Genomic DNA, 22,974 nt, shown 5'->3' on the forward strand with positions numbered 1-22,974 from the left:
AAGTAAAATAAAGAAAAATAAAAGAAATAATTTTTTTTATTTTGATAAATATTTAATTTAAAAAAATATTTTTTTTGTTATAAACTTAATTTTTTTAATACCTTAACTTTAAAACAAAGTTAGAGAAAAAAGTTACAAAAATTTTTTTTATAAAAAAATTATTATGTTTATTTTTTTATTAATATTAAAAATCAAATAAAAAAATTTAAACAAATCATAATCATCTTATAATTTTTTCAAAGTTATATTTTTTAAAGTAAATTTCATATATATCTTTCAATATAAAAATTTTTTATAATTTTTTTGTAATTTAATTTTAATGAATGGTTGAATATAAATAGATATATTTTTTTTGTTTATAAGATGTCATATTAGCTCAAAATTCATCAATGCATATTTATAAAATATTTTTTTATTTCATTTGATTAAAAATTATTGATATAACAGTAATTATGAGGTCAGATAATATAACAAATATATCATACTCTAAAAGAACTCTAAAATTACAAGTAATAAAAATTTATAATTAAAAAAATTATTATAATAATTTTTTTTACTTTTTATCTAAATAATAATTGTTAATTTTTTTATTTTTTTATTAATTTTAATTATTCAAACAAAAATTATATGTATTATTATTTTTTAAAAAATTTTTTTACTAATATTTATCTAAATATAACGTTAAAATTTATAAATTTTGGATATTAAAATTCTCTTCCAATAATTGCTCTTCTCTTTTTAATTTGTCAAGTCAGCAACGAAAAAAAATTTATTGTTGTAAAATATGTTTTATTCTGCACGTGCAAAAATTTTTTATCAATAATAACTTTACATTTAACATTCGTCTGTAAGATCATTATCTACACAAGAAAGTATCGGTCTTTACTTTTTTTTAAAAGTCAAATTTTTATTTTGTTCTTAAATATAATATAAAATATTAATTTTATTTAATTTAATAATTTATATATTTTTTTATGTTGATAAATTATTAAAGAACAATCAAGCAAAAATCATGTGGCTTGGATAATTTTCTTTTTTGGTTAGTAGTATTGAGATTAATATGTTACAATTTCTTGAAAAATGAATGACTAATAAAAAAGATGTGTCGATTTCTGACCAAATTGTTGGAAAAAATATATCTTGGTCTGATATTTATTGGTAATGAATCTTATGAGATGTCCTGTCAATGTCTGTTGTCTCCTGATCATTTGATTTTCTTCTCTCTTTTGGGAATGAGAAAAATAAAAATAAAGATTAATCACTGATGAATAAAAATCAATGAACAATCTAATTTCTTCATTTATCCGAATAATAATTAGCAAAGTACATTGGGAGCCTTTTCCCTGTCTTAATTTTTTTTTAATAACAATGATTGCTACTATGAAAGATAGAATTCCTAAACAAGTCTAATTGAAAAACTAACATAGTGGAGGAATGAGTAGATTTGATAATTTATATCATTATATTATATAAAATATTATATTTATTTTATGTTTTATATAAAAATTATATATTGTAATTTGTATTAATAAAAAATATAAAATAATAATTTTATTAAATTTATTTAAAATTTTTTTAAAATTTTAAATTATATTATTTTTTAATTTTTTATTTATATTATTTTATATTTTAAATTATAAGATCTCAGGAATGTTAACAATAGCATGGTTTAGTGATAAAATGTTTAATTTTTAATCTTAATGGTGAAAGTTTAAAATTTTTAATATTTTTCAAATAAAAAAAGTACAATGGAAGGAACCAAATCCATCTAGAATCCAACGGAAGCTTCAAGATGACAATAATGAGGAAAAACAGAAGGAAAGGTGCCATTACACTTGCTGTGTACATTGGGGAAATTTTTGCCAATGGCGTTATCACATTCGGCTTTAAAAGATGAGACCAAGAAGCAAGAAGCAGCTATAAATATGGAGTTGTGGGCTTCTTGGGTGGGCAAATGCCATCATTTGGTCATGTCCCTGCAATCCTTTTCCCCAATGAACTGAATGAATTAAATGAAGCAGACATGACAAAGACTTTGTCCATGTTTGTACTCCATTGACATCCTCCGATAGTGTTTCCTAATTTTACTTTTGCTTTCCTATGTTTCTGTTGCACTACTATTTGAACAACTTTTAATATTATTTATTAAATTTAATAAATAAATTTAAATAAATAAAAATTAATCATATTTATGATTTTTCATCAAATATTTTATTTTTTATATTTAAATATAAATAAATTAAATGTGAATAAATTTTATTAAATTTAAAATTTATTTATTTAATTAACGAGACACTTTATCCATTATTTTATTAAAAATCATAAAATTTGTTAATTTTTAAAAATTAAATTATTTTGAATCAAACATTAAAATTAAATACTTAATAATAAGATTTAAAATATATATATTTCCTTGAATCAAATACTCTTTTAAGTTATTGTTTTTTTTTTTTAAGAGATTTATACATTTAAATTAAAAAAAAAAAACAATGACAGTTTGACACATAAAAAAGTAGCATGGGTTTTTTTGAAAGCCAAAAAATACTCAGAATTCCCATATTTGTGTACAGCTAATCTCGCTGCTGGAAAACTTTTCCTCCTTTTTCTCCTGCCAGCGCTTAATTAAATGAAGGATTCGAACTGTCCCAAATTCTCTCTATGTGTACGTTGCACAGAAGTTGTACTCCTCAAGGGCCACTAACATCAAACCACGTGGATTAACAGTGATTTGGGGCCCACTATTCAGGCCCGCAATAATTATGCCGTCAATTTTTCGGGGGCCCTTAATCTGATGGGGACTGTTATATACCGTTGTACGTCCTATTCTACTAAAATATTCTATTCTATACTTGATAATAATAATAATAATAATAATAATTAAACAAAAAAAATACAACATATTTTTTTTTTGAAAGGAAAAAAATTACAACATATATAAATAGCAAAAAGGGAAAAAATATAAATACCATAATAATAAATAAGCCATTTAAATATTAATAAATATTCAAAATTAAGAAAAAAATTATAAAAAGACAAATGTAAAAAATAAAAAAAAAATTATAATAATAACGACAGTAAACACCTAACTTTCTTTGAAGGTATTTAAATTAAAATTCTTCATTTGTAACCAATTCATCCTTTGTCAAACTTGAATAAAAAATTAAATAAATAATAGAGAGAAGTTTCCTTGGATTAAAAGAATGGGGTAATGCTGTCTCCATCTGCTGGTTGTGTGGGAGCTAATCATCATTGCACATGTCCATGCGGATGGTAGTTCAGTAAATAAAGCCCTGAAGTTTGTGGGACCCAAATCATCAACTAGATTAATTGGACACGTGGCAGACTCAAGTGGTGATTTGCACATTGTTGGGTAATGCTTAGTGTTCACCACCCAGAGGCAATGGGACACGTGGCAGACCAAGTGGTGATTGTGCACGTTGTTGGGTAATGCTTAATATTCCCACAAAACAAAGCATAAAAAAAAATAGTAATATTAAAATAATGATACCATGAACATGGAAACAGGCTACTTGGATTGCCGGTAGATTTGATAATTTGGATGGATGTGATATAAAAGTAATATAAATAAAAGATATAAAAATTAATATAATTTAAAATTTTTAAAAAATTATAAAAAAATTTAAAAAATATATTATATATTTTTATGTTGATATAAATTATAATATGTAAATTTTATGTAAAATATTATATAAATAAAATATTTTATACCACATAATACCTCAAATTATTAAATCTAATTGCCGGTTACATGGGAAGATATTTTTTTTAATCAGAAATTAAAAACCAAGGCTTTTTTTTTTACCCTGGGAAAAAAAAAAAAAAAAAAGCTGTAGACTTTGCCAGAAAACATAGTACGTACTTGTTCAACGCATTTGCTAAGCTGGTCTGTCTCTTCTCTCTTTCAGGTGATTGAAAAATGTGTGTTCTTTTGATGCATTTTACTTTTGCTTAGTTGAAAAGCTTTAAACTTTGTCTTTTTCTTATGTAAATTTTTCTGGGATTTCTTGTTTTTGGTCGTTTGTGATTGTGTTTTGGTATTGGGTTGTATGGTTGTTTGTAAACTATGTTATGACATGACTTGTATCATGGGTTCCTTCCGGGTGGTTAAGGTTGTGGGTTTTAGAGCTATGGTTTGAGTTTTGCTTTGGGAGGTTTACTTTTCTATGCTAAGTTTAAATTTAGTTATGGATCTGCGAAGAGAATTTGAAGAATGGTTTGTGATTGAATTTTGCTGTATCTTGCAACTAAGTAAGAGGAATATGTATATGTAGAAAAGAGTGAGGAAAAAAATAAAAAAGAAAGTAGCCAGAACTGGGTTTAAGCAAGTTGTCTAAAGATTTAGAATTCATGGTTTTGCTGTAGGTGATAATCGCAGAAGATCAAAGCTTTCTGTGTCTCTAGCTGTGGAAACTATTCAGTTTATGAGGAGGGTCAACAAGGCTATCCCTGATTAGTGTTTAACTGTCTATCATAAGAAGCTATTGTTAGAAGTTGCTTCTTTGTATAATGGTAAATGTGTTGTTTCACACAATTAATCTCATGCCTGGTCTAGGAGTTTAGAAACTCATGGATTAGATTGCAAAGTGAGAAGAAAAGATGGTAGTTCCATATCATTTGACGTTGCTAGTGAGATGTTGAAGGGTGTCTTTCTATAATTGTAGTTACCCTCATTGGCATGGAAATTGCCACTAGTGAGAATATTAGCCTTCCTTCAATCCAGTTCTGCAACTGTTACAAGGTTACTAGCCTTACCAAGACGATTTTGGACACAACTCAAATATCAAATTTGAGAGATCGGTATGTTCTTGGAGGGCAATTAGGATGGGGGCAGTTTGGTGTGATTAGGACATGCTCAGATAAGTTAACTGGTGAGGTTTTGGCTTGCAAGTCCATTGCTAAAGATAGGTTGGTCACACCAGATGATTTCTGCAGCATCAAGCTTGAGATTGAAATAATGACTAAGTTATCAGGGCACCCGAATGTTGTGGATCTAAAGGCAGTTTATGAAGATGAGGACTTTGTGCACTTGGTGATGGAGTTATGTGCAGGAGGGGAACTTTTCCATCGCCTTGAGAAATGTGGGAGGTTTTCTGAGTTTGACGCTTGTGTTTTTTTTAAGCATTTGATGGAAGTGGTCGAGTACTGTCATGATAATGGCATTGTTCATAGAGATCTGAAGCCAGAAAATATTCTCTTAGCAACTAAATCCTCATCCTCTCCAATTAAACTGGCAGATTTTGGTCTTGCAACATATATAAAACAGGGTGAGGTCTCTATGTTCTTTTTATTTCATTTAGTGCATCTCGAAAGCAACATTTGGTCAGTGATTTTTGTAATGAAAGAATTTTGGTTTCATGTTAACAGGGCAAAGTTTGCATGGTACTGTTGGTAGTCCATTTTATATAGCCCCAGAGGTTTTGACAGGAGGTTATAATCAAGCTGCTGATGTATGGAGTGCAGGAGTTATTTTGTATATTCTTCTAAGTGGAATGCCTCCTTTTGGGGGGAAGACTAAGTCAAAGATATTTGATGCTGTTAGGGCCGCCGATCTAAGATTCCCTCCTGATCCCTGGGATCACATCTCCGTATCCGCCAAGGATTTGATCACTAGAATGCTTTCTGTAGACCCTTCTAAGAGGCTCACTGCAGCACAAGTTCTAGGTAAGTTGATGGATCAATTTTTATCTGTGCTGAGTACAAATAATTGCATAGCAAGTTAATAAGAGGCTTTGAAACTAGTAATTTGGTTGCTTGTTTTGTGACAGTAAAAAGGCACAAAATTAGCCAATAATTGACAATTTATTTAACAAATTAGTTCATAGTACAAACATGTTTTAATCAAGAGAAAAGAATGCTAACCACACTCTTTAGACCATTAGCCTATGCTTGAAAGTTGAAAGCACTTCAGACTTTTATCGTCAAATACTCAGTTTGGAGGTTCATAAGAAAAAATTCAACAATATGTGTTTGGGTCGATCAAAAAAGAAGCTAAGGGGTGGTTACGATAAGTATTTAGTTAATGCAATATTGCAGGAGTCCAGAGCTTGTTTCCTCTTGACACTGTCCTAGGAAGGAGGAAAGTTGCATGTTATACTTTTGAATTCTAGCATGGTTTCAAAACTAGTCTTTCAGCACTACAAAAAGAGTTTGTTCCAATTCGTAGTTTCTAATACAAGTCAATGCCCTTCACAGCTCACCCCTGGGTGGAGTGCAGACAGGTAGCTCAAGAAGCATACGAGCACGACAACATTGATTGCAGAGAGCTCGAAGTAGGAGGAAATTCTTTCTCAACACCGTTCATCAAAAGAAATCAGGATTATAGCTTCGGTGATGGATCGCCTGTGTCTGCCAATGGCCAACTGGGAACACCTGCATTCACTTGCAAATCATCATTTTCGTCTTTCTTAGTTGAAAATGGCAGCCCTTGCTGTGAATCTGTGGGTTTTTCATTTAGAAGTTGCCGTCAATCAAGTGCAGCTGAATTTTCATCTCTAATTTCATCAATGCCAAGCTTTACTTTCTTCAGTCCAATAGCTGCTGTTGAACCACTAAATATTTCACTGGAAACTAAAGCGGGGACATCAAAGATCAGCAACGAATATGGAGGTAGTTGTTTTCATTTTATTCTTGGCTAGAGGCTGCTAGTTTGCTTTTGGTTGAAACTAAGAAAAATGGCTGATGGAACTTGAAACTAGTGGCTGTTTTCCATAATGAAAATGACAGCTATATCTAAAACAATTGGATGGAGAATCATCATGCCAAAAAACGACATAAATTGTCAAAATTTTTACTTTTCTAAGTTAACCTTACGCTGGCTTCTTTATTTCACTCCACAGAATCAAACACGGTAAAGCAATTTATGGTGCCAGCTTCTTCAGTACCAGAGAAAAACAAGGCAGGAGATTTGGAACAAAAAGCAGAAATTCGTAGGGCTGGAACTGATGGATACCGCCATGCATGGATTCATAGTAAAAGGAATAACACTATTGGTATTGGTGAGTTTGATCACTTTGACCTCGTGGTGACTGAGTCAGTTATCCGCTGGGCATCCTGCACTCATATTCCTACTACACCATCACTTAGACTATCACTTGTCTGCTAGAGTTGTTTATACAAAGATAGACCATACTGCTGGGCAAAAGTAAACAACTACTTATACTGATATTGACTGAAAAAAAACGTGACAACGCCGGGAACTTGATGCAGATATGACATTTCATCAAATCTGAGGGAGCTGAGCTCTGGTTAAAAAGAATCTGTTGACTTAATTTAATGTTGTGTTTTGAGTGATGATGCTTTCCTGATTTCGAAGAGTGAAATTGGCTTATGTACGGAATCACATGATGTAATAGTCTAGAACTTATTCATCTGTAACAAGCTGCACTGTAACATGGGCGAAACATTTTTTATCCCTTATTGTAAATTGTAATTTCCAATGATAATACTTGAAAATGCAGTTTTCCACTATCACTACATTTCGAGAGAATCGAACTATATTCCATTAGCCCATTGCTGGTTATTCTTGTCTCCCTTAACTCTTTTGAGTACTACTGCACCAGCATTTACATCGCTGGATGAACGGGATAAACAGATGCAGCTGACAATAGACAGAGGAGATTGTGGACAGGGTAACTTTCTAAACAATAATCGAACAAAGTTCATTTCAGTAGTATGCTTTCAGCATCTGGCTTGAAACAGGCAACCAACAGATGTAATAGGAATAAAAAAAAATGAGTTCCTCGGGATTTTTCAGCAAAATAAATACTGCAATATCTGTTTATGGTACAACTGCTGTGGGCATACAATAATCTCATTTTAAGTCTGACTACGAAAATAGGCCCCGTTGCTTTTGGAGTCACCAGAACAAGCTGGTAAGTCCCCAAGAATGTAAAAGAGTACTATCCGGGAAATTGCACTCATTCAGGATTAAATTATATTTTCTGGGGCTCAAAATAATGGATAAAATGATGTCACCTATGGTCTTAGAAAGCAGGGGCATACTCTTGGATAACTGCTGCCAGTTTATTTCGGTCCTCCTCTGATTTTGTTCTAATTAAGAAGGTACGTGCCACAGCATTATCGCTATTGCCACCATCATCCTACAAAATCCAAAAGAAGCCACTCTGTAAAATTAACAACTTAAAACATAATAAAAATGGTCAAATTCTGCAAGACAATTTTATGCCGAAAAGACTGTTATGGTCAAAATCAACACTTTTCAAAGATTCTAACTACCAACATATTTGTCACCAATTCCACATCCAAATTCCCAAGTCAGTAAGGGTACACTGCACAGTTTCAGCATGCTTAGCTCTTTATACACATTTATTACTAATCTCAACCTTCTGAGCAGCCTACAGGGGTCTTTCCCACATATGATCCCACCAAAGTGGGGTCCTGGAGGGTAACATGGAAATGGAATTGGTCTCTAGCTTTTTGCTAAAACTGTTTGCTCTCAAGATTGAACTTGTACCATACTTGTGAGCTCAAGAGTTAGTATTGCATCAGGCAATGGATCCTAATGTTACCTTCAACAGTTTATGGTAGAGAATTAAATGTTAATTTCCTATCCCAAACCCTTTCATCTGAAGCCCCTAAATAAGAAGTATATGTAACCGTTGAGTTTGGTATTTACTTGTATTTCAAAATAATGTCTTCGTGGACGATAATCTACAATAATAGCTGATAAATTTAATAATGACATCTTTGACATGTTGAAAAATCAAAGACCACTGCTGTAAATAAATAAAAAAATCAGAAAGCAACAACCTAAGCTACTGAGTGCTCTAATAGGATATAGGATAAAGAATTCCAGCTGCTGCTTTGGCCAGAAGCTATGCTAAGTAATCTTTGTAAACAGAAAATAAGAATAAACTTATAGAGTTATACTTTATCAGAACAGCATAAAATACCAAAATTAGAAAACCGAACGTCTGAAATATCGAAATATTTGGCTTTCAAATATATTACCAAAGTATGAAATATTGCAACAAGGGAATTCTTTTGTGCACTTGTCTTCATCCCTGGATATAGCAAAGCATTAAGTATCACCTTTCCCACCTGCAACAAGTAGATGGTTATAGAAGTTAAAGCTAGTTAAAAGACACAGAACTTTTTGTCAGGGCAGTGATTTAAAGTGAACTATCTCATATCTGCTAGCTCTAAACAGCTCATGCATGAATCAAGTTTCTAAAAGTATTACATGCCCATGTAGAAACATACGTCATTTCGAACAACAATTGTTGGCTTGGAATATTTTGAACCCTTGCTGATACCCTCTTTGCATTTGATGGAAAGCTGCCCTGAGCCTCTATCTTTCCATGAATCTTTATCTGCTGGATCAGTTGACTGGCATAACAAAAGGGAAGGAAAGATATTACACAATAGAAGGCAGATCAAACACCATCTCAGAAGTCAAGAGTATGTGGATCCATAAATTGCTACAGAATAAGTACAAGTTTTCAGAGGATATACTTTGACATAAAGCTTGCATTTGACTTCATGAACAACAACAATACCCTTCTCTTCTGACTTCTTCACTGATGGGCTGCTAGGCTGTGGCAACTCATTTTCTAACAATCCAAATGACACTCATTACCATGTAAGAAATGAGAAAAAGGAAAAGAAAAATAGAAAAGTTGAGAGAGAGAGTTAACCTATCTACTTAAAACCAACAAAGAGAAATAACCTAGAGATGAAAAGAAAAAGTTTACATGACAAAAATTTAATGAAATAATGGCTTTAAACATAGAAAATATACAGTAAATAAAGTCTAAAAGAAAAAGTTTCATTTTCCTACCATCATCTGCATCTTCCAATACATTATTGTTCATAGCTACTGAGCTTTGAGTTCCTGGAAATACCAAATAGGATGTAAATTTGTATCAATCTGACAAACGTAACACAAATAGCTTCCAAATTGTTGACTTCAATTGAGGTTGCCATTTAAAACTTTTGTTCTTTTATAAAAGGCACATGCAATTGTCTTAATATCTTCAATCAAATGATGTCCAATGACACAACTAAAATCCTTCATATAAATATTTGTTGTAGAAAGTCAATGCAACTCCTACCAAACAAGTTAGGAGTCGGACTATTGGAAAATGCTCCAGAGCTCCAAGGAGTTGCAAAGCTTGTAGTCATGCCAGGTGAAGTAAAGCTAGTTGCTGTACTGACTGAAGTAAAATTTGTGGTTGTACCGCCAAATGTAAAGCTTGAGTTTGAACCAGCTGGAGTCAAGTTTGTAGTGGTAGCCACAGGAGAAAATTTTTTAGTCATATTAGCTGAAGTAAGGCCTGTACTTGTAGTGCCCAGAGAAAAAGTCATAGCTGTAGTGCCTGGAGAAAAGCTCGGAGTTGTAGTGCCTGGACTAAAGCCTGTAGTTGTGCTGATTGGAGTAAATCCAGTTTTTCCTTGAAAAAATTTAGTCTCAGTTTTCTTGGCTTCGGGCACCACTTTACTTTCATTTTTATGAGACTCAGCATACAAGCTGTCACCATTTACTGCATTTGCTTTAAGCCAGTTGAAAACATCACTGAACTTCTCCTGCAGAAGAGGAAATGGAGTATACCATTCGAGTTAGCAAACACAAACAGCTATGTCTTGCATTTATGTGGTCTAGTCTTGTATACTAGTAGTATTTAAACATGATTACAAGTCACATATACTCGAACAAGGTTTATCTGCAATGTAAGCCCAAGTTAACCCATCTATTCATGGTTAGATGATGGTTATCAGAATTTCAAAATACGCACATATGACAAACTAGAGCTGCCAAGAAAACTGCTAGTAGAATGATATAAATACCACTGATTTTTTGTCATCTAAAAGGTTTAAACTCTTATGCACACAAGGGTTAACAAAATCAATGAATTAACGAAACTATACACTTAACTTATAAAAACAGAAGTAGCACAAAACCACAAACAAAGTCCTTTAATATCAGAGCTCAATTAATCCAACAGTACAGCCCTAAAATTTGCAATCAAATACAGTCACATAAACTGCACATACATGACCGTAAATATTTCTCAAGTGGATGAAAATCCATCAGAAATTACCATAATGTTTGAAGCATGAGTTAGGTAGTCTTGAACACCATCTTGCCAAAGCTCATCAGGGTGATTCTTCAGTTGTAATTGCACCCAACTGTTAAAATAAAATGTTGTGATGGAGAAACAAATACAAATCTATAAGTTCAGTAATGTCCAAGGACAACAGAAGAAAGAAACCTGACTATTCTAAGGACTGCTAAGATATTAATACATAAAGCTTGAAAGAATATGAAATACATCAAACATGTTTTATAAGTAGCAAAAGATAACGTTACTTAGTCATCACCAAACAAACATTAGAAAAAGTTAGCTGTTGAAACATCACAGAATAAAGTAGATGGAAAGATTGGACCTTGCAAATTGGTTGTTGAGAGCTTTCACATGCTGCTGAGACAACTCAGCTCGCTGTGGATCTAGTGGTGGTGTTGCAGTTGACTGCTGCTGCCATGGTTCTGCCCTTTGAGCTTCAAAAGGAGATCCTGACATTATTCTTTTATTCCGGAACTGCAACATCATTGATGACAACATGACTGATGCATCAAAAATCAAATGATAACAGCTAACTATTTACACATTATAGTCATTATCAGCCCTCTACCTGCCCCCCCTTTTCAAACAATGCATGCACACTCTTATCTATGGACAAGTAAACAAAGATTTAAAATTATTCTACTTTTCAGTCACTGCATTGAAATCAGTTTCTCTTTTTCAGTTTCCTTCATCCCATACATGAAATTAATTTGCTCTAGTCCACTGTTTCGGTTGGTTTTCTCAGCTTTTCTAATGAATATTTCTCTATCGTCATCAATCAGAAAAACCGCAGCTGAAACAAATCATTGACAATAACAGCTAAGTTCAACAGTTTCAGCTCCTATCAACCTCAAATCTGTTCTTGAAAACTCAAGAAGCCCACATCCAAATATTAGAAAAAAAAAATTCAATCTTCCTAAAATATCTGCCAGCTAAGAAAAACTAAAAACCTGCAAAAGATTCAAAATTTAACGTATTGGTCTTTAGTTTGTAGCTCATTTACTTCCTAATCAATGAAACTTTAAAGTCAATGAAACCAAAAAATCGTATTAAAAATGCATGCTTTCTTCATTTTATCATTGAGAAGAATAAAATAAAATAAAATAAATCAAATTGGGGTTAAGCTACCAATTCAGGGTAGGAAACAGTGAACCAACAAAAATTTAAAAAATTAATTAAAAGTATGTGAAATTTCAGGAAAAACTCACAGCAAAATCGTTGGTATCGGCGGCAGAGCCCGATATGGCAAAACGTTTCGTTCCTTTCATGGCGAGATTGGGCTGTTCAAAGTTTTTTTTTTTTTTTTTTTTTAAGAAGGGGTTTTAGGTTTCAGAAAACCAAAAGCTATTTTTGATGGCTTTTGTATCAGGCTACTATGAAAAATTTTAAATCGGAATGGGTTGATTATGACCGTCCGATCAGGTGGGGAAGTAGACTTTTAATTGGGACCGTCGGATTGGTTTCCGAAGTGTCGTGGGCCACGTGCTTGTTTAATTTTGGTTTAAGTGGGCCCACCACTAAGGCTAAGCCTTATAATGTCAGATGCCCATGGGCCCATTTACATATAAAATTGTAAATCAGACGACACGTCGTCTTCTTCCTGTACGGTGAAAGCACATCCACTAAATCCTTGATTCAAGACAAAATCTACGCCTTCCCTTTCATTTTGTTGGGGAATTAATTATGTACTTACCATAGAATAAAAATAGCTTAAACACATTATTTTTTGTAATTAATTTCATAATTTATGATAATACATTAAATATTAAATATATTTTTATTTATTAAATTTATATATAATTTTTTAAATTCATATATAATTTTGCTCAAAATTATACTTTTCCATAAAATTATTTTATTTTATAATTTATATTGATACATCATATATAAAATATAATTTTTATTTTTATTAAATTTATATATAATTTTTATCTAAATTTATATTAACATGTTAAATACGAAATATAATTTTATTTTTATCAAATTCAAATATAATTTTTTTATTTAAAATTTAAATCATGTCATTTTTAATTTTTTATATATTTTATATATTTTTGTATTATTTTTTCGTCATATCATGTATAAAATTACTAAAATGACTAGAGAAGCACAACGAAGGTTATTTATCAAGAGCAACAATAGCTGCTACAGATGTGCCTCACGTCCAACTTTCTTTTATTTTGTTACTACTCACCTATAATGCAGTGGGAATGTGGGATCAGTAAGGGGATAAAAGACTTGCTGAATGTTGAATATGAAAATATTTGAAACAGACAGAAAAAGGGGCAATCTTGACTGAGGGGCTAAGGCCTTGAACGTTATCTTTCAGACTAGGGGCTTTCTCTCTTCATCTTCTTCAATTTCTACATTTTCCTCTTCTTTGGATGAGGTTTTTAGATGCTTGTCATTTACAAGTGAGACAGGAATCCTAGGTGCCGGTTTACTGTCTGGCAACATCTTCAATATGATTCCCATGGCTATGAGCAAAAGCCCTGACCCGTGCTGTTCTGTTAATGGTTTTGTAAATATCATGTATGACAGCAACAACGTGACAGCTTTTCTAGCAGTTGTTATCTGCAAGCAGGTGCAACAAGAAAACTAGTAGTTAGAGCTTAGCTGAGATCATGAAATAGTTGAAAATCGATCTTCTAGGAAAATCAAGTATCCAAAGAAATTACAAGTACATTTTACCATGGCAGTGGTAGCAGCACCAAAGACAGCAATGAGGGATAAGACAGAAACTTGACCAACGAATGTGGCCATGGCTTCAAACACTAACACCCCATACACGTATGGATGCTGCGATTCATCGACATAAGCCAAAAACATCATTAGCAACAAGAGATTATGGTAATAATCAAAATACTTAAAATGAATGTCCAAAGAAAAGAGGAATAAAATCTAGGTGCTAACTAGTGGTCTGTGGAATAGTTGGGTCTGTCATGATAGTTACTTAGCTGTAGTTTCTGGCTTTATTCCAGTTTTTTAAACTTAATAGCAGATTCTCTGCTTTTTTTGGATGATGAAATAAACTCCCTTATCCAAAAAAGGAAGTATTTCTTCACCTGAGACCCCTCGCAGGGCAGAGGGTAATGCAAGAAAGAATAATATCAATAAAATAAAATAAAAGGGAAGGGGGGGGGGGGGGGGCTGGGAGGGCATTGCTCTTTACCTGAGAACAAGAATTCCAGGCCCTAACGAGTTCTCCTGTAAGAATCATTGGTACAAGTAAGAAAGGAATCCCAACTAGTGTTGAGCAGAACAACATCTCCATCTGCAGAAGAGAATGAATTGTTAGTTCTTGTTTCAAACAGATATCAGAAAATTCTATGGCAAACCTGGGTTGTGTCTGGATTCATGGTGAAAATTGCTTCTTGAAAATTACCCAGAAAAGCATCCATAATTAAAGCACCCAAAATCATTATAACACCAATGATGCTAAAATTTGGAGATGTGTGGGCATCTGCTAAGGTAAAAAGAATGAGGCCAACTACAAGAAGCAGAGCAGAGATGTATTCATGAAATGGGTATTTCCTTCTCAGGCCAGGGATGAAGGCACCCATGATCATAACTGGCAGTACCTAAAATTCCAGACAACAGAAGTAGATCGTTAGAATTAACAGAAAAAAAAAAAAAAAAGAAGAAGAAGAGAGAGAGCATCTTAAATTACATTGCAGAATTTTACAATAGCTTCAGAAAGAACAATATACACAGTTTTTGACTCGTTACCTTTGTAGATTTAAACATAATTTGTGCAGGGTAGTTAAGGTAGGCCAGTGAACCATTGGTTAATCCATGAGAACCCATGAGAACAGCAGACAGTTTCACATATGTTTTCCATGGATTGACCATTTGCTTCATACTGAAGCCTTGAAGCCGTATCAATATCAGGTAAACAAATCCTTGTACAAAAGTAAAATACCATCCATAGCTGAAACATTTGCAAGATTTAAGTCAATAAAAATCCAAGTATACTTGTGGAAGCTGGCATATTTCAAGAAATATACAGATAAAAAAATGTGGGAAATTTCTGATGAATGTACCTGAACTGAAGCCTGTTATACACATATTCCTACAATTAAGCAAAATAACACATCAACCATCAGATTGAAATGGTAATTTTTTATTGAAGTTACACTCATAATCAAGGATTACATCATATTTAATAAACTAATAAACTATAACATATCTAAACAACCAAACCCACACTCATTGAGACTTAAACCTAAAAGCTCAAGAATCAGAGGACCTCTTCTTTGCCACTGACCCAAGGCCTCATGCGATTGAAATGGAAAATTAAATACAATAAAACAGCGTAAAAATATTCATTGAATAATTTGACCATAGAAATCAACTAGTCAAAGCAATGACATGGTAAATACAGAGAAAATACTTGAGACCAACGTTTCAACTAATCCATTGCCAACTTTTGACAACCAAACAATAAAAAAATATACTAATACTATTAGAATTTCCTAAGTCTCTTCCTCTTCCATAATTTTCTCAGCAAACAAACACAGAAAAAAATTCGGCATGCATGACTGGGAATTGGTCACATGCAGAGTCAAGACGCCATTGTTAATAAAATGAAATATTTTCATAAAGTTGCTCATTGATCACCCAAAAAGGGGTCAAATAATGTTAAAAGACAGGAAGAACAAACCTCACAGACGCCATTAACAAGGTAACCAAAGAAGAACCCAGATGAACAAATAAGAAACTGTTGCCATTTTGGTCTGTCTGTAAGGGAAATTCGAAACAAATACCTTGCTTGATCCTCGCTTTTCATCTCCTTTCAACAAGTCCTGATCGTTTAATTTACCAAACACCAAACACTAAACCCCAAACCCAAACCCCCCCTCCAAAAAAATTCAACCCCTGAAAAAAAAAACGGAATAAAGCCCAGAAAACAGATGAAAAAAGGGTCTTCAAACAACACTTTTCTTGTTTATTTTATCACCTCAACTGACAGCTAAAAAGGGTAGATTTTTATTATTATAACGAGAAGAAGGTAAGTATCAAAATGAGATTTTTAAAAATATTTCTCCTTTACTCTCCCTCTCACCAAAAATAAAGGTTGCATCAAATTTACGGGAGAGAGGGAGCGTTTGTGGAGTGTGAATCTATGTGTTTCTTTCTCTCTCAGGGAAAAAGGTGGCAACAAAGCTCACGACTTAAAAGGGAAGAAAAATAAAGTATTTGGGTCGAGCCGTCGAGAAAGATGGAGTCATTCAATAATTTTCAAGCTTCCCAATCCCAACACATTTTTTGGGTTGTTTATCTGTAAATTCTCGGAAATTTTTCTCGAGCAAATGGAATCAAAAGATACTTGTATGTTTGTACAAGGAGAGTTTTGACTTTTAGGTTGGGACGGTTCTTCCCATGAATTTTTTTTAATGAAGAGTTTTTGGGATTCCTTTAATATATATTTTTTTAAATTGATTTAAATAAATTATTTATATTAGGCTAATGAGTTTATAAAAAATAATTTTTTTATAAATTTTAACAAATTGAAATTCATGTAAAAATATAATCTTTATATTTAAGTTAATCATATATTAATATTTTTTAAAAAATTATAAGAATTTTATTCTTATCAAATTCAATTATGGAATTAATCCATTAAAATTTCATTTTATTTCTCTTATTATTTTCAACTTTCTATAAATCTAAAAATTGTTTTTTTATTCAATACTATCTTTTACCAAAAAAAATTTTGAGATAAAAAATTATAAATATTAATATTTAAATTTCACAATTATTAGATGATATCTTTTTAAGGTTATTATATGATAATACAAATAAAATTTAAGAAATGATTTTAAAGAATTGGTAGTTGCTAAGAGAAATATTTTAATTTAATTTCAATTCTCATATATATATATATTCTACTAGCATCAAATTTTTTCTTTGTTCTTTTCCACTTTGTCTTTTATATTGAAACATTTAAATTTTTTATAAGGGTTGTTACAAACTTGATAGTTGAGTTTTTAAATTGGCTATCATAGAAATTTAAATTAAAAATATCCTTTTTAAGAATTAATAAATAACAAATATATGTTATTGTTAATAATGATTTGCAATCACATTAAAAAAGTTAAAGAAAATGCCTTTAATTCACTTTCTAATTTTTCCCAAATTTCCTTATTAATTTTAACAAACGCGCCCTTAGAGTTTTCTTCTTTGTATTAAAACGGGAAGGTGAATTATCGCAAACTGAAAGAACGCGAGATATCAGAAAAGGTGCTCAGGCCACGAGCTACCAGATCTCACCGTTGCTGTGTACTTCCTTTTCAAGCCACGTGTCCTGGCGGCTAAAGGTAGGGCCCGCATATGGCAGAGTGGGATCCACAATAGCTATTTCCACCTCCGATTTTCTAACACCAAGGATAATTGCCGTATGCGTTGGAGCAGAAACAGGGGAAACGTACGGCACAGAGCCGGTGGCGATAGCAAAAGCAATGGCAAATCCTGATTCCAAGCTCTGACCCACAGACAAAAAGTTGAGGATTGGCATCCGCGTATTAGCTGGGAGTAAACAAATTTATTCTCCCAATATTCAAAACTGGCCCCGCAAATTTTGCAAAATTGTTTATATCACCCTTTGTTTCACACATTTTTATTGTTTTGACCCCAAAATCTTCAGCATTTTACTTTTGAGCTATCAAATTCAGCTACTACACATTTATGTTCATTCAAGTGTATTTGTATCTTTTTTTTTTTTTTTTTTTGGAGCGTGGACATTAAGGTTGTTTGTATAAGCAGGTTTCATTTGTTCATTTTCATAAGGAAAAGTGACGCATGGTATTCAAAACATTTGGCAGATACACATATCACAATATATAGGAACAAGATAAGGGAATAGTTTAAGCTCAAATTTGCTTTTCCATCGTTTACGAATCCCTTCCACCAAGATCATGGTCATCACTTTCTAATCACTAGGGTCCTGGTCCTATTCATATACGCGCACTCTCCTATATATGGTCACGATCATTGCATACGATTTATTAAGTATTTAAATTAAAATTAATTAATTATAAATAAAAAATTAATTTAAATATAAAATTATAAATATTTATTAAATATGAGATAATATCATGTTAATAAATTTTTATCATGTGTAAATAAAAATTATTTTTTTATTACATGACAAATTTATAAAAAGTAAAAAAAAAATTAATTCTAATATCACGTTAAATATTTATTTTAAAATTAATTAATTATAAATAAAAAAATATAATTTAATATAAAATTATAAATATTTATTAAATATAAAATAACACCGTGTTAACACGCTTCTAACATGGATGAAGGGTTCATGTACGTACAAAATGTAAACACGTGGTATCCCCTGCTTCCCGCACTTGCTTAGCTATAGCAGGCAGTGGGGTCCTTGCAGATAGCTTGCCCCTTAGTGCAAAAAGAAGTCTTTTGACTTTCAAATATCAGTATCACTCTTTCTGTGCATCAGCCTCAAAACTAAAGAAAATATGAAGCTGGTGGAATTCATCAGATTCCATGCAAACAAATATTGTTGGCAGTTAATTGTACTAATTGCTATATTTCAGTGCTCAAAGAGTTAATGAAATCAGTTCAAGTGAATAAATAGCAGTAAAGAAGAAGAAATTTAATTCCTTTCTTACTTGGAATTTATTTCCCTTTATTATAAATTGATAGGCAAGTAAGTCGCCCGGGATCTTCAACAGGATATCATTCATCATCACCATGAACAAGAACACCGGAAATTTCATTTTGTTGCTTGTTTTGGTGCTGTATGAAACCTCCTTGTCTGGGGCAAAATGCAAGAAACCCGTAGAGCTTCCATTGCATGAAATCTACTTAACCAATTCCATATCCCATAAAGCACCCGTTAGATGCTTTCGTTATGATCTAACAGACAATTATCTTGGAAACAAGTGGCTGAAACCTCGTCAAGAAACCAGGTTCAAATTCAGATACAGTTTGTTGCCTGAAACGACGGACTACTGCACAACAACTCATGGGTCATATGTAGCTTACAGACCGAGCTATGACTGCGCCCAAAACAAGATTAATCTTTGTGAATGTAGAATTTATGAAACCTATGCTGCACTTTACTCATTAAATCTTCAGAGCTGGATTCATTTTAATTATGAACTGGTTAAGAATCCAACATGTTAATAGGATCCGTGTCTAAGATATCCACGAGGATATCCTTCCCATAAAGCTTCATGTCACAAAGAAAGCTCTCAGGCTAGCGTGGCTGAGCTGAATGCTGCCTCGTTTGATCTTGGTCCGAAATAATGGGTTGATTAAGCTTACCTCAACTTTGATTTTTACTCCATTTTATGTTTTAGACCACATCCCCTTGCCTCCTTCCCTTCACTTGCCTCTAACGGGGCTCACAGCTTACAGAGTTACAATTGTTAGCTTTCAATAGGTTGGCATTATGCTGCCAAGTACGGGTTTTTCCCACCCAGGTAACAGAGCGATGCCATTTACTTTCCCACGCGCTTTCACTTTCAATTGTTTTGCCAAATTGGATAAAAACATATATCAATATCACCGTACTGCATCAAGACGTTTTAAGCAAAAGAGGCCCACAAAGACGAGGAAACCAGTTCCGTCTTCTATTCCTTGGATTCTGAGCCTCTAAAAGTGCTTGACTCGTAGGAAACAGAGAAGACCCATTGAAACAAAAGACTTCTTAGAAGTTGTATATATTACATGCCCTTGACTTCAAATTCAACATCCTTTTACAATACGTCGATGCTATTTCTACATCCGAAACCTTAATAAAGCATCATATTACAAAACCATGCAATATGTACACTAAATCCGATCCAATCAAATTGAGTAACTCCACAAAGTCACATCGATATCACGATCAGCATCATCCCAATTCCTAGGCGGAGAAAGTAGAAGACCTTCAGCCATGCTGACAAGCAACTTTGGCATGTCGAACATTGCTTCTTCGTCAACGAAGTGAACTTTGTCCGCCACTGTTTTCTTGTTCCCAAAGTTACAGTCACTGCTGGAAACTTCACCATCTGAAGCCTTGACACTTTCCTGTCTCGCGTCGCTACCTGAAAGTTCCTTCAATTCTTGAGGCCTAAATGCCTCTGCTGCCTCTGCTGCTGCTCTCCTAATATCGCTTGCAGTTTTTGAAGCCGGTACAGGCAACCTCCAAGCAGAGTCAGCGAAATTAAGGCAGGCAGCTTTGCCTCTAAATGCTATTGCAGCTACATCATGTGCCCGTGCAGCCATTTCTGGGGTGGGATAAGTACCAAGCCAAATCCGAGCCTTTTTATTAGGCTCCCGCAATTCACATACCCACTTATCTTTATTCCTTCTTCGAACCCCTCTAAAAACCGGATGTCGTGTCTCCTTGAATATTCTCCTCCCTGCACGTTTCTTAGGTCTGCTCGTTGCTAGTAAATATACTTCCTCATCAGAGTGAGCACCCTGGCGTCCAGTGCCCGCTTCAGACGGTGACGATGGCTCCAACCTATCAGCTGGCATGGAGTAAGACTTGAAGGAGAAAAGGTCAGAGAATTGACTTGAAATATCCATTTGGGAACGTGCGTACGGTACTGTGGTCAAGTTTTATGAAGAGAATTGCGGCTAATTAACTTGGGTAACTCTTTTTGGTTGGGATTTTTAGCAGCAAAGAGAGCAGTGAAGTCTTGTAAACTGTTTTGAGATTATGATTTCTGGATTCAGTTTTGAAGTTGAATCTAAGCTGCCTACTCGAACTTTGGAGTTTTAAGCAGCAAGGAGAGTGAGAGAATGATATATATAGTTTTTCAGGAAGCAAGGGTGGGGCAGATGTTGCGATTTACACACGGACGCGCATAAGATAGTGAGCCAGCTGGGAAAGCCCACGGTTCCCACATTGGGTGAAGAGGCTGAGATTGGAGAAAGAAAAGTCTAATCCCAAATCCAAGTTCCAGGTGGCGAATGGCTTATCGCACTTTTGCTTCCAGCTAAGCTTTCAGTTTACAAACTCAGTACGCACAGGTGTTTACCACGTGCATGTTGGAAAGTGAAAATTGACATGTTTATTTTTCTTTTTCGAAGTTTGGGATGGGAAATATAAAACTTGGTCAGGGGTTTTGGAAAATTGGTTCATGAATTGAGCTAAAGGAACAGTTTCTCAAATCTATCCTCAAATTCAATGACCTTTGTCAACGTCTTCTTCGATATTTTTATACGTAATTGACCATGTCAACCGTGATTTTGATTACTACACCAATAGACATTACACGTGAAAGTTTAATTAATTATGTTATTAATTATAAGATATAAAAAATAAGATCAAATAAGGTATGTGAAATCTTGATTAATTAAAATTTTTTTCTCTAATTACTTTTGATTTTATCTTTTTTTTAATGTATTTTTAATCTAAATATTGAGATTTTAAAGTTATTTATATATTTTCAAATATTTAATTAAGGTAAGTAAAATAAATTCAAAATGTTTGAGAAATTATTAAAAAGTAATTAGACTTGCTGTTATTTTTGTCACGTCAATTTGAAACCCTTTTTGTTTACTTGCCCTTTGTAGACACCCAATTGGGTCCGGGCTCAGATCAATTGGGCCTGACCCAAATGGGTAAGGCCTATTTCAATCCTGTATATATTTTTTTTTTTTGTATTTTATGTATTATATTATTATTATTATTATTATTATTATGTATATCTTTATTTATTTATTTATTTTTATTCAGATTAGATTTATATGTATTTTATTTATACAGTTATATATTATTATTTTTTTTTTTTGTGTAATATATTTTTGGGTTTATCTTATTTTATTTGTTATTATTATTTTTTTTAATCATCTGTTAATTCTATCTTCTTTTTTCCGAATTATCTGATATTATTTTTAATTTTTAATTTTTGATTTTCTTTTCTAATTATCTAGCTTTTTTTTATTTTGATTTTGGAGGGCTGAGATTGAAGGCTGAAGAATCCCATTGGAAGTGGGAATTCAATCAGAAGAGTCCAGTGGGATTCAAAGATTGAATTCCCGTCCAAGGAGGAATTGGGATTGATCAGAAACTCCTGATTAATCCCTATATAAAGCACCTCCTGGAACAGTTCAAAAAGACAGAAAACAGTAAGCAAAGCTACTGATTTAAGAGAAAAGGAGGCGTATAGGAAGCTAGGAAAAGTTTAGGAGTGTTCTGGGAGTGAGAAAAGAATTTTTAGAAATTTTTGGCGAAAATTTTTTCTGGAAATTTCTGGGAAATTTCCAGATTCCGGTGAAATTCCGGCGAAGTTTAAATTTTCCGACGAAAATTCCGGCCAACATTGAAGTTTCCGGCGACCTGCCCAGTTTCCGGCAAAGAATCCCAGAAACCGGTTACTTTCCGGCCAACTTCCGGTGAAATTTCCAGATTCCGGCGAAAATTTCCAGAATCCGGCACCGGTGTTCTTCGGTTTCTAGAGAGAAGGGAGAGAAAAAGGAAGAAGAGAGAGAGAGGGGGAGGAGCGTTCTGCCAAAAAACGGAGGAAGGTGCCTTTTATACCCTCCCAAAACGACGTCGTTTTGGCCTTAAGTAACCCAGAGGATCCGCGCGTTTTGCCTCAACTCGACCCGACCCGGGCGTCGACCCGCTTTCTGACCCGCCCGTGCCAGCCCCCTCCGAGTCGAGCCGAGCCGAGCCAAGCCGCTCCCCCCGAGCCGTTTTCCTGCCTTGAGCCGAGCCGAGCCGAGCAGCGATCCGAGCCGCTCCAGGTTTTTTTTTTTTTTTTTCTTTGAATTTTTTTTTATTTATTTCTTTGTTTATTTTAATTTTTATTTATTAGATTAGGTTTATGTAATATTCTTTTTATTTATTTTTTATTATTTTATTTTCTTTAAATAAAAATAAAAAATTTCTAAA

The 22,974-nt window shown here is 33.2% G+C and overlaps 3 protein-coding genes and 1 pseudogene across 7 annotated transcripts; 1 reads left to right on the plus strand and 3 right to left on the minus strand.

Moving 5' to 3' along the window:
• The first annotated feature begins 3,850 nt into the window (after window positions 1-3,850).
• LOC111277723 (calcium-dependent protein kinase 11-like) lies at window positions 3,851-7,490 on the plus strand. 2 transcript variants are annotated; one of them, XM_089746116.1, is made up of 5 exons: window positions 3,851-3,926; window positions 4,384-5,285; window positions 5,386-5,682; window positions 6,214-6,630; window positions 6,858-7,490. In XM_089746116.1, the coding sequence occupies exons 2-5, from the start codon at window positions 4,697-4,699 to the stop codon at window positions 7,121-7,123; spliced, it is 1,569 nt and encodes a 522-aa protein (XP_089602242.1). In that variant the 5' UTR covers window positions 3,851-3,926; window positions 4,384-4,696; the 3' UTR covers window positions 7,124-7,490. The 2 variants fall into 2 exon arrangements, with proteins under 2 accessions (XP_089602242.1, XP_089602243.1); XM_089746117.1 differs by having other exon boundaries at window positions 6,214-6,627.
• Window positions 7,491-7,736: 246 nt separating this feature from the next.
• On the minus strand, window positions 7,737-12,473 carry LOC111277734 (uncharacterized). 3 transcript variants are annotated; one of them, XR_016329065.1, is made up of 9 exons: window positions 12,314-12,473; window positions 11,428-11,579; window positions 11,082-11,169; window positions 10,095-10,566; window positions 9,821-9,874; window positions 9,496-9,593; window positions 9,224-9,369; window positions 8,992-9,081; window positions 7,737-8,120 (listed from the first exon to the last, which is right to left on the minus strand). XR_016329065.1 is itself a non-coding variant. In XM_022864169.2 (9 exons), exons 1-9 carry the CDS (start codon window positions 12,371-12,373, stop codon window positions 8,004-8,006), a joined length of 1,131 nt encoding a protein of 376 aa, XP_022719904.2. In that variant the 5' UTR covers window positions 12,374-12,473; the 3' UTR covers window positions 7,737-8,003. The 3 variants fall into 3 exon arrangements, 2 of the variants coding, with proteins under 2 accessions (XP_022719904.2, XP_022719881.2); XM_022864169.2 differs by having other exon boundaries at window positions 9,244-9,369; window positions 10,221-10,566; XM_022864146.2 differs by having other exon boundaries at window positions 9,244-9,369.
• A 732-nt stretch (window positions 12,474-13,205) lies between these two features.
• On the minus strand, window positions 13,206-16,380 carry LOC111277764 (UDP-galactose/UDP-glucose transporter 4-like). The gene is made up of 7 exons (XM_089746118.1): window positions 15,769-16,380; window positions 15,149-15,177; window positions 14,835-15,036; window positions 14,444-14,686; window positions 14,278-14,379; window positions 13,797-13,904; window positions 13,206-13,679 (listed from the first exon to the last, which is right to left on the minus strand). Exons 1-7 carry the CDS (start codon window positions 15,892-15,894, stop codon window positions 13,431-13,433), a joined length of 1,059 nt encoding a protein of 352 aa, XP_089602244.1. The 5' UTR covers window positions 15,895-16,380; the 3' UTR covers window positions 13,206-13,430.
• Window positions 16,381-19,774: 3,394 nt separating this feature from the next.
• LOC111277773 (dehydration-responsive element-binding protein 1E pseudogene) lies at window positions 19,775-20,866 on the minus strand (annotated as a pseudogene). The gene has a single exon (XR_016329066.1). The product of XR_016329066.1 is annotated as a dehydration-responsive element-binding protein 1E pseudogene (transcript).
• Between the last annotated feature and the right edge of the window lie 2,108 nt (window positions 20,867-22,974).

Source organism: Durio zibethinus, chromosome 17 (assembly GCF_047325235.1).
Source record: "Durio zibethinus cultivar Kanyao isolate XHJ-2024 chromosome 17, ASM4732523v1, whole genome shotgun sequence".
NCBI classification, from domain to species: domain Eukaryota; kingdom Viridiplantae; phylum Streptophyta; class Magnoliopsida; order Malvales; family Malvaceae; genus Durio; species Durio zibethinus.

Coding starts and splice junctions, on each gene's coding strand:
- LOC111277764 (XM_089746118.1), bottom strand. CDS start 15,894: ATGAAAAGCGAGGATCAAGCAAGGTATTTGTTTCGAATTTCCCTTACA. Junction 15,178..15,768: donor TTGTTAATGGCGTCTGTGAG/GTTTGTTCTTCC, acceptor GCTTAATTGTAG/GAATATGTGTATAACAGGCT. Junction 13,680..13,796: donor GTGCTGCTACCACTGCCATG/GTAAAATGTACT, acceptor ACCTGCTTGCAG/ATAACAACTGCTAGAAAAGC.
- LOC111277723 (XM_089746116.1), top strand. CDS start 4,697: ATGGAAATTGCCACTAGTGAGAATATTAGCCTTCCTTCAATCCAGTTC. Junction 5,286..5,385: donor TGCAACATATATAAAACAGG/GTGAGGTCTCTA, acceptor TCATGTTAACAG/GGCAAAGTTTGCATGGTACT. Junction 6,631..6,857: donor CAGCAACGAATATGGAGGTA/GTTGTTTTCATT, acceptor TTCACTCCACAG/AATCAAACACGGTAAAGCAA.
- LOC111277734 (XM_022864146.2), bottom strand. CDS start 12,373: ATGAAAGGAACGAAACGTTTTGCCATATCGGGCTCTGCCGCCGATACC. Junction 11,170..11,427: donor CTCAACAACCAATTTGCAAG/GTCCAATCTTTC, acceptor TTATTTTAACAG/TTGGGTGCAATTACAACTGA. Junction 10,567..11,081: donor CTCATGCTTCAAACATTATG/GTAATTTCTGAT, acceptor CCTCTTCTGCAG/GAGAAGTTCAGTGATGTTTT.